The following is a 9,864-nucleotide window of genomic DNA, read 5'->3' as shown; positions in this document are numbered from 1 at the left end:
GTCCGCGGCGGCCTCGGCCTCGGCCGCTTTTNCTCGGCCTCGCGCTTGTCGGCCTCGACCTTGGCCTGGCGCTCGGCCTGGCGCTGCGCCATCCGGTCGCACTCGGCGCGGAAGTTGGGGTCGATGTACTGGTCGAGCAGCACAATGGCCTGGTTGCGCATCTGGTGCGCCCGGAAGACGCGCTCCGGCTCGACGTAGGCGCCCTCCTCGGCGTTCGACACAATCTTGTTGATGTCGTCCATAAACGCGCCGTACGAGAGGTAGCCGTTGTAGTAGAGGCGCTTTTGCATCTTTTCGAGGTTCATGGTCCAGAAGGTGTGCGTCTGCATCCGGAACCAGCCGTGCTCGTCCCGCTGCACGCCCTCGGCCCGTTTGCCGGTCGCCGCCGTCGGTTCCGGCGCTGTGACGGTGGCGGTCGACTGGTCGGCGTCGGCGTCGGCATCGGCGTGGGTCGCCGCGGCAGCTGCACCCTGGTCGCCCGCCGCCTGGGCGATGCCGTTGGCCATGGGCAGAGCCTGCTGCGGAGGCTGCTGCTGCTGCTGAGAGGGGGGTGGCAGCGCGGCGTCCTCGGCCGCTGACGGATCGGCAGGCTGTCCAGCGTGCGTGGCCGTCTGGTCTGCGGGCTCGCCGGCCCCGTTGGCCTCGGTCACGGGCAGAGCGCCGCCCAGCGGCAGCGCAGCCTGCTCCATCGATACGTCGCCCGCATCCGCGGTGCCATTGGTGCCGTTGAGCGGCAGCGGCTTCTGTGCTGCCTCGCCGAGAGCATCCGTCGACTCGTTGGCCGCATCGGCAGCGGAATCGGTCGCTCCTCCGTCGGCGAGGGCGGTGGCGCCTGCCTCTTCGCCTTCTGGCGGCGGCAGATCGTAGCGTACTTCGAAGATGTACTTGCTCTTCTCCTTCTTCCACTCAAACGTCTGGGAGAGGTACTTCATGTTGTACTCGTCCTGTCAGGGGAATGGCGAAGCGGCGGGGAATCAAAGGGGGTAGTAACGTCAGCCATCGATCTTTGCCGGCCGAGCTTGCATTCGGCAGGAGCGCCGTGGGGCCGACCCTTCGCGCGCGCCACTCACCCAGACATCCCGCGTAAACTTCTTGTGCTTTTTGCGCAGCTCGGTCAGCACCGGGCCGAGGCGGAACTTGAGGTGTTCGAGCAGCTTGGCGTCGTTCTCGGCCTGCTGCTGGAGCTCGGCCTCGGTCAGCTTGCGAGGCGCGCGCGGCGGCGCCTTGGGCAGCTCCTCGAGCACCTTGCGCCTCCGCGGCAGCGCGTCCGGGAACTGGGTCGGCGGCCGGCTGACGTGGTCGAGGATCTCCTGGAAGTAGGCGCGGCGCTGGTCGAGGGCCGGAGCGCGGATCTCGGTCTTGTTGTCGCGCAGGTAGCCGAACCAGCTCTTGACGTCGCGCGAGAGCCGCGAGAGGGGCGCCTCGGCGATGGCGAGCACGAGGATGGGGTCCGAGGGCGCCAGCTCGTCGAGCAGCGCGCGGAACGTCGTCTTGACGCTGTCGCTCACCGAAGCCGCCCAGTGGATGAGTCCCGGGATGAAGATGACGCTCGGCTTGTGGCGCTTGGCCTCAACAAAGAGCTGGACGACGGCGGCCTCGGGCGTGCGGGCGCTGTCGCCCATTAGCGTGCCGATGTCGAGCGACTGGACGTGGTAGCCCTCGAGGTGCTGGAGCAGCGCGCCGCCGACGGCCGCCTGGCCCATGCCGACGCCGCCGTGGATCAGCATCCGCGGCCGGAAGACGCGCTGGGCCTCGAACGACTGCAGGAGCATCTCGCGCCCGAAGCCGCGGTCGTCATCGAGGATGCTGGACCCAGCGATGAGCGAGGTGCCCTTGGGCGTGGCGAAGGTATCGTCCTCCCAGAGCGCCTCCTCGAGCGGGTTGCGCTTCGAGACGGGCGGCAGCACGCGGTCGAGGGCGGCGGTGGCCTCGGAGACGGCGTCGCCGAGGAGGGGCCGCAGCCGCTCGGGCAGGGGTGCCGCGGCCGACGCCGTCGACCTCGCCGACGACGGCACGATCTTGTTGACCGACATCATAAAGTCCTTGGCGTCGACCTGGATCGACTCGGGGTCGAGGAGCAGGCGGTCGGTGGTCTGGTAGATCTGCGGGTACCGGCGCTGGATGGCGTTGAGCGCCGCCTCGGTGCAGAGCGCGCGCAGGTCGGCGCCTCCGTAGCCCTTGGTCACCTCGGCGAGCTTCCACTTGAACGGGTCGTCGAGCGGCGGCTCCCACTTGCGCGTCTGGATGTCGATGATGCTCTTGCGCGCCTCCTTGGACGGCAGCGGGAAGTAGAACTCGCGGTCAAAGCGCCCGGGCCGCCGCAGCGCCGGGTCGACGCTGTCCGGCCGGTTGGTGGCGCCGATGACGACGACCTGGCCGCGGCCGTCCATGCCGTCCATGAGGGCGAGCATGGTGCTGACGATGCTAGCGTGGATCTGGTCCTGCTTGCTCGACCGGACGGGCGCCAGGCCGTCGATCTCGTCGAAAAAGATGATGCTCGGCTGCGACGCGCGGGCCTCCTCGAACAGCAGCCGCAGCTGGCGCTCGGCCTCGCCCACCCACTTGGACAGGCAGTCGGCGCCCTTGCGCATGAAGAAGCTGATCTGCTGCCCGTCGGTGCTGCAGCTCGACGCCAACGCGCGCGCCACGAGCGTCTTGCCCGTGCCCGGCGGGCCGTGGAACAGCACGCCGCGCGGAGGCGTCACCTTGAAGCGCTGAAAGAGCTCCGGGTACAGGAGAGGCAGCGTCACCATCTCCTTGAGCTGCTGAATGTGGTGATCCAGGCCGCCGACGCTGTCAAAGTCGATGTTCATGTCCACGCCCAGAGGGTCGATGTCTGCCAGAGGGTCGCCCTTCTTGATCCGGCCGAAGCTGTCGGTGCCCCCGGAGCCAGGTAGCCCGCCGGCTGAGGCTGCGCCGCCACCTGCCCCTCCGGTGGTACCGCCGGCCCCGAGCAGGCCGCCCGAAGATGTGCCGCCAAACATCGAGGCGCTGGCACCGGGCTTGCCCATGGCGTTCTGCTGCAGCTCCTCGTCGGAGCTGTCGATGGGGTCGCCGAACGCCGCGGCGTAGTCCTTGCCAGTCATCGAGAGGGGCAGCGCGTCCCAGCCTTCCTTGCCCTTCTTGCCCCGACCGCTCGGCCCGCCAAACGGCATCGCAGGAAGGCCGCTCGTTCCGGCCCCGGCAGCCGTGATCTCGTAGGCGCTGGCACCGGCGCCTCCGCCCGAGGTCCTGCCGCGCGGACGAACGGCTCTCCCGAACCCGTCGCGCGGAGGGGACGTCGGTGGTGCGAACACCGAGTAGTTGATGCTCTTGCGCTCGCGGAGTTTGTAGGAGCGAGCCTGGCTGCCTTCGGGCTCATCGCTCTGTGCGCCCTGGCCGTCCTCGTCGCCCGTGCCGAGCTGCTCCTCGGGCGTCTCCTCGCCCTCGAGCTCCTCGTCGTCGACCTTGTCGCGCCGCCGCCGCGAGCTGGCCCTCGACCCGCGGCCGTTGGCACGTTGCCGGGCGCGCTTCTTGGCGGCCATCTCCTCCATCTTGCTGTTGCCCTTACGGAGACGGAGGGATCGCTTCGGAGCGCCGTAGTCGGCCTCGCCGTCGTCGTCGTCATCGTCGTCGTGCGTGACGAAGCCGCCGAGGCTGGTGTTGGCCTTGGACCGGGTCCGGCGCACGGGGACGGGCTCGTCGCTGTCCTCGCTGTCTGCCGGCGACTCCTTGAAGTCGGCCCTCACCATTCTGCCGCTGCGCGTGCGTCGCGTCTGCGGCGCGGGCTTCTCGTAGGTCTCGTCGTCCTCGTCGTCCTCGTCATTGCCGGCAGCATCTGCTTCGGGGATCGGCTCCTCGTGCTCCTCGTCGGCCTTTTCGCCCTTGGCATCCGCGCCCACGTCGTGCTGACCGTCGTCGAAACCGTCGCCATCGTCCGCGTGCGCGTCATCGGCAGCCTGTGAGTGTCGAAGAGCAAAAGACAGCCAAGTTCAGTCTCTACGTTGTTCGCCGCAACGGGCGGCAGAAACGCCAGAACAGAGCCAGCGGAGCGCAGGAGGGGAGAGAGAGAGAGAGACAGAGCGCGCGAAAGAGAGAGAAAGAGAGAGAGAGAGCGGGCGAAGGAAAGGCATGGAGAGAAGAGCAGGGCTAGGCTGTGGCCCCGGCGCCAAGGCAGACGCGGTCCACGGCTGGGCCGGAGTAGGGCAAGCTGAGAGGAAGGGTCGTGGAGGCGTCGGGTGGGGAAGGACGGAGGTTGGAGGGCGGCGGTCGGAGGACGGCGGGCGGAGGGCGGAAGGCGGAGGGCGATGGGTGGGACAGGTGGAGCAGGTGGGACAGTCTTGGACGGAGGGGCGTGTCTTGCGGCTTACCCGTTCAGCCTCGTCTGTGTCCGAGTCGCTGCGCTCGTCAAAAGTGCCCCTCGGCCGTTTCGTACGCGGCGGTAGGATCCGGGCGGGCGGCGTGGCGGAGTGCTGCACGGGGCGGACCCTGGATCTCGCCGGTGTCGGGGTCCCCGGATTCGCAGGTTGTGCTCCGGTCCGGCCCGCTCTGCTCTGCTCTGGCTTTCTCTGTGGGCGCTGTCTCTGGCTTTGAGCAGCCGTGCCCTGGTGCCCTCGCTTCAGCGGACTCACAGCTTCAAAGTCGTCGTCTTCGGCGACGTCGGTATAGCGCAGGCCTGATCGCCGTCCGCGCAGGCTCCTTCCGCCGGCTGGCGTCGGCGGGGCGTCGTCCTCTTCGGCCAGGTTGCCGGCGCGCGAGGTTCTCCCGCTTCGCCTTGTCGGGGGCATGGCGTCGAGGTCGTCGGTGGAGGGATCCGAGGCGGGAAGCGACTCGGGCAGGGTCTCGGGTTTGATCTGCAGCTGGGCCTGGGCCTGCTGTTGGCCGGCGGCGTTGGTGGTGGCGCTGCGTCGAAGGAGAACCTTGAGCGACTTCTTCGTCGGACTCGTGGCCTGGACTGCCTGAGCTCCCTGGACCGGCTGAACAGGGCCAAAGGGCGGGGTGAGGTACTCGGTGCTTGACGGCGACGGGACTGCTGTTTGTCGGTGCGTGCGCGCGAAGTCGGCGAGATGGCAGAAAGAGTCAGGACGGCAGCAGTCGCCCAGTCGCCAGGCAGTGAGCACGGTCGTGGCAGCGGCGGACAGGCGAGCGATGGGGAAAGGGGAAAAGGGTGGAAGGCAGGAGCAGCGTCAGTGTCGAGCGGCGGGTCTCCTCGGAACACGAGGCGCTGCCGGTAAGCGCAGGCGAGGGCCACTCACCTTGCTCCTGCTGGGCGAAAGCCTGTCGAGGATCGAGACCGTTCGGAGCGTAGTGCTGGGGTTGGGCGGGCTGCTGCGGCTGCGGCTGCGGCTGCGGCTGCGGCGACTGATCCTGCAACCGCTGCAGATGATGCTGCAGCTGATGCTGATGGTAGGGGGACTGGTGCTGCGCCTGCTGCGCCTGCTGCTGGAAGGACTGCAGGTGCTGCTGCTGCGCCGGATAGTGCGTGTGGACACTAGGGGAGGCCGAGCCCGGATAGGCGTTGCCGCTGCCGCTGGTGCTGCCCGCGAAGCCGCCGTTGTTGTGGACGCTGTGCGGGTCGGAAGGGTATCCTTGGCCCGAGAATGCCGCCAGGCTGCTGCCAGTGCCGCCAGTGCCGCCGGTGCCGATGCCGGCGCCGCTGGCGTCAAAGTGCGGTGTGAGGGCGCTGAGGTCGTGGCCGAAGGCGAACGCGTCGGCCGAGGAGAAGTTGGCGTATGCGGGCTGGGTACGCGATTGGGCCGCAGAGAAGGTGTGGCTGGGGCTGTAGGCTGGGGCGGCCGGGTAGCCCTGAGGATAGCCCTGCGGGTAGCCCTGCGGATGCTGCGAGGGCTGCAGGGGCTGCTGATGCTGAGGCTGCTGCTGGTGAGATGGCTGCTGGGCGTGCTGGGGATAGCCCGGATGCTGCGCGTGTTGGTAGGGGTGGTTGTAGCCTGCAGGAGGGTTCCTCTGACCGCCAGACATTGAGCAAGGGCGGTGGCGAGGGGCGGAAGGCTCTCGACCGCCACCTCAGTCGGCGAGGGCCGGCAACGGGGCCGATGGGCCTGGGATGGGGCCAGGGGAGCGAGCACGGAGCCGGAGCAGCGTCGCGAGCGGGTCGTCTCCACTAGGAGGCGCTGGAGCGATGATCACGATGCGGGCCAGTCGTGCTCGGCGCTGACGCAGCTGGTCTCGATGAGGGCACAGATGCGGGCGGGCTTCGGTAGATTGTAGCGGTACGAATGACGCAGGGTGCCCGTCAGTGGCTTAGCGACGAAGCTTGTCGGGCAAGTCGAGGCGCGCGGAGGGGCGGCGTCGTGGGCGGTGTGCCAAGGTCGGGAGCGCTACGGTGCCGATGGCGAGCCGTGGCAAGGAGCAGCAGTGATGACAGACGATGAGGGAGAGAGGGTGGTGTGGCCGCGGTGGTGGTGGTGGTCAGAGAAGGTGATGATGACGGCGGCAGCAAGGGGTGGTGGATGGAGCAAGGGGCAGAAGGTGGAGTGAAGGCCGATCTGGCGACGAGTGTTGGCGGCCTACGCGAGCAACACGACGGAGGCCTGCTGCCTGGCTGCCTGTCGCCTGACTTTTCGAATTGTCCTGTCTGTTGTGGCGTGGCGTGGCGTAGCTCCGCTATCTGATGGAAGCTCAGCTCCGGGGATAACCAAGTCGAACCGCAGAGAGTGGTCGGGTCGACGACGGTGGCTCTGGAGACGACGACGACGGCAGTGCGGCGTGGTTGGGATGCAGAGAGGTGCAAAAGGCGACGAGCCAAAGCGAAGCTGAAAGGCCAGTTGGTAAGGTGGAAGGCAAGCCGTCGCGCGAAGAAGGCGTCGGACGTTGCGAGGAGGCAGGAAAGGCGGTCGGGCGAGAGTCTTAGTGAGGTGAGGCCAGGGTGAGGCCAGGAAGCCAAAGGGAAAAGCTGCAGTTGGGCGATAGACCGACCGACAGGCAGGACAGGACCGATGGACCCAGCCACCGCCGCGCGGCCAGGCCAGGCTGCCTCATCAGGGTCAGCCCTCCAGACTGCCCGCCTGCCTGCCCGCCTGCCTGCCTGCCTGCCTGCCTGCCTGCCTGCGACGAGCGACGACCGACGAGCGACGACCTGACGCGCGCGCGTTTTTGGCTGCTGACCCTTGCCTGCCTCGCCTCGCCTGCCTTGCCTCACCTCTCTGTTGGCCTGCCTGCTGCCCCGCCGGCCAGCCAGGTCAATTTGCGTCCGCCGCCTGGTTTCGACGCTCAGTCGACTTTCGCGGCCCTCGACGCGCAGCCTGGCCTTGCACGGACGGCACACATACACATCAGCCTGCGGCCTCTCTATTCGCTGTTTCTGTTGGTTTCTGGCTTCATACACGCCGGCGAGACTGCTGCGATGAGCGCAAAACGACGCCCCGCCGCTGCCGTCATGCCTCGTTGGCGGCGGCGCGGGGGGCCAGCGCCGATCCGGGCACCGTCCACACCTTGAGCGTGCCGTCGTCGCCCGCCGTCGCCAGCAGGTCGCCCATGTGCTCGTGCGTCACCCCCTCGTGCTCCGACAGCGGCCGGCCGTCGTCTCCCACCTCTTGCACGCTCGCTCCGCCGCTGCCGCCCTCGAGGTCCCTCGGCGCCCACGAGACGCAGTTGACGTCCGACACGCCGTGCGCCTGCTCCACCTTGGCCACCAGCTCCGTCACGGGCGCCAGCCCGCTGCCGTCGGCGTCCTCGTACACGTCAAACACGCACACCCGCCCGTCGCCGCCCCCCGTCGCGATCCGGCCCAGGCTCTGGCGCCCGCCCGGGTGCGACGCCACAGCGTGGCCCCACGAGACGCTGTACACGGTGCGCGCGTGGTAGTCGCGCAGCACCTTGGCGCACACCCACTTTTCCCCCGCCCGCCCCGCCATCTTGCCCTCGGCCGCAACGCCGCGCGCCTCGCACTCGTCGGCCGACAGCCGCCGCCAGATGCGCACCGTCTTGTCGTCCGACGCCGACGCCAGGAAGCGACCGCACGGCGAAAAGGCCAGCGACCACACCGTCGACTCGTGGCCCGTCAGCGTCGAGAAGCAGAACCAGTCGTCCGAGGGGTCGTCGATGTAGAGCTTGATCGCATCGTCGTACGACGCCGACGCCAGGATCTGCGGCAGGCAGGCGGAGGGCGGAAAAGGGCGGTGGACAAAGGGGGAGTCACGGGTGAGCGGACCGGTCCTCGCGCCTCACGCCTGATGCAGTCCACTGAGCCGCTGACGCTGCTGCTGCTGCCCTCGCTCACCTCTTCCTTGGGATGCCAGGCCACCACTTTGACGTCCTGGCTGTGCTCCATCAGCACACTCAGGCACTCGAACTCGGCATCCGGTTGCACTGTCAGGGTCGGGTCGGGTCGAGGGAGGGTCGGCAGAAGCACAGAGGACCAGGGTGCCATCTCGTTGGTCAGCACGGTCCCGCCGCAGTCAAGATCAGCTTCCCCGCTGCCCAGCTGCCCCGTCGCGCCTGCTCACCTTCCCAGATCCAGACGCTCTTGTCGCGGCTGCAGCTCGCCAGCACGCCGCCAGTGTGGCTGAAGGCGACGCTCTTGCACTCGCTCTCGTGACCCTCGAGCGTTCCAATGCAGTCCCACTCGGGCTCGTCGAGCAACGCACCGCCGTTGGTCAGCCGGATCGGGCCCGTGGCCGCGCCCCCACTGCCGCACTGGTGGCCCTCTTGGCCGTGGTCGTGGTCGTGGTCGTCGTGGACGCCCTCGATGTCCTGGATCCTCTCCCAGATGCCGACGGTCGAGTCAAACGACGCCGTGGCCAGCGTCTTGCCGGACGGCGCCCAGGCCACCTGGCGCACGGTGCGCTTGTGGCCCGTCGGGACCACCTCGCGGAGGTTGAACTGCGGCTTCCTGGTGGTGCCGTTGCGGGGAGCGGCGATGTCGGTGTCGGTGGTGGAGGTGGTGGCGCTGCTGGCGTTGCTGGCGATGGTGCTCGAGGTGGGCACGAAGCGGTACGAGTGCAGGCGCACGTCCTTGTCGGTCGAGCACGAGGCGAGCACGGGCATGCGCGGATTCCACGCCAGGTGCCACGCGCGGTCGCCGTGGCCCTCGAGCTCGGCGACCAGCTCCAGCGACGGCGGCGAGCGCGGCGACGATCCCTCAGTGGTGGCCGGCGTCATGCTGACCAGGTCAGCAGGGTCCGGGTGGGGCGATGGAGTGGCGAGACTCGGCGGGATGATGGCCGGGCAGAGTGCAGAGTGCAGAGTGCAGAGTGCTCCCCGTCTATCGATGGTCGCAGGGTCGTCAAGAACCAGCAGGCCAGGTGCAACGTGGGTGGTGGTGGTCAAGAGCGAACGATGGCCTGCCTCCCTGCCTGCCTGCCTTCCAGCGATGACTGGATCCGCGCATGCGCCATTGTGGAGGGAGGCAAAATCGCGCGGCATCTCGAGCGCCCCTTGCCTTGTACCAATATGTATGCTACTTTCCCGACCCTTGACATGGACAGGTTGTGTGATGTAGAGGTCAGCATCCTGGATTTTGATCTGGTGGGTCGCGCGAAGCGGCCGAGTCGAACGTTCCAGTAACCCGGGTTCGACTCCCGGCACGACCTTTTTTCGCCTTTTTTTTGCAAGGGGGGGCGGGGATGGCGTGGATGGCATTCGTTAGTCGACGAAGGGGCGCTGGGAAAGACGGTGACGACATCGGGGAAAGCAGACGAGCGCGGGGCTGAGGCAGACAGAGAGGACCAGTGACAGTGTTACCCGGGAAGCGCAGTCGAGAAAAGCCCAACAAGAGAGGGAGAGGAGGGGAGAGGAGGGGAGAGGAGAGGAGAGGAGAGGAGAGGAGAGGAGAGGAGAGGAGAGGAGAGGAGAGGAGAGGAGAGGAGAGGAGAGGAGAGGAGAGGAGAGGAGAGGAGAGGAGAGGAGAGGAGAGGAGAGGAGAGG

General features: G+C 68.1%; 2 protein-coding genes across 2 annotated transcripts in view; both read right to left on the bottom strand.

The window, feature by feature from the left end:
* Positions 1–5,958, bottom strand: part of PFL1_06883 (uncharacterized protein) — a gene marked incomplete at both ends in the record, with an annotated part of 6,779 nt that extends 821 nt beyond the window's left edge. Inside the window, 4 exons of the mRNA XM_007882219.1 lie at positions 60–944; positions 1,071–3,938; positions 4,611–5,008; positions 5,235–5,958. Coding sequence (XP_007880410.1) covers positions 60–944; positions 1,071–3,938; positions 4,611–5,008; positions 5,235–5,958 — 4,875 coding nt within the window. The remainder of the gene's footprint in view (positions 1–59; positions 945–1,070; positions 3,939–4,610; positions 5,009–5,234) is intronic.
* Positions 5,959–7,373: 1,415 nt separating this feature from the next.
* Positions 7,374–9,099, bottom strand: PFL1_04587 (uncharacterized protein; the record flags this gene model as incomplete). Its single annotated transcript, XM_007882113.1, has 3 exons — positions 7,374–8,084; positions 8,219–8,307; positions 8,445–9,099. The coding sequence occupies 3 exons, from the start codon at positions 9,097–9,099 to the stop codon at positions 7,374–7,376; spliced, it is 1,455 nt and encodes a 484-aa protein (XP_007880304.1).
* Between the last annotated feature and the right edge of the window lie 765 nt (positions 9,100–9,864).

The sequence above is a fragment of the Pseudozyma flocculosa genome, assembly GCF_000417875.1.
Source record: "Pseudozyma flocculosa PF-1 unplaced genomic scaffold scaffold00015, whole genome shotgun sequence".
NCBI classification, from domain to species: domain Eukaryota; kingdom Fungi; phylum Basidiomycota; class Ustilaginomycetes; order Ustilaginales; family Ustilaginaceae; genus Pseudozyma; species Pseudozyma flocculosa.
Note: the sequence above shows the minus strand (reverse complement) of the source record. Positions and strands in the feature narration are given on the sequence as shown.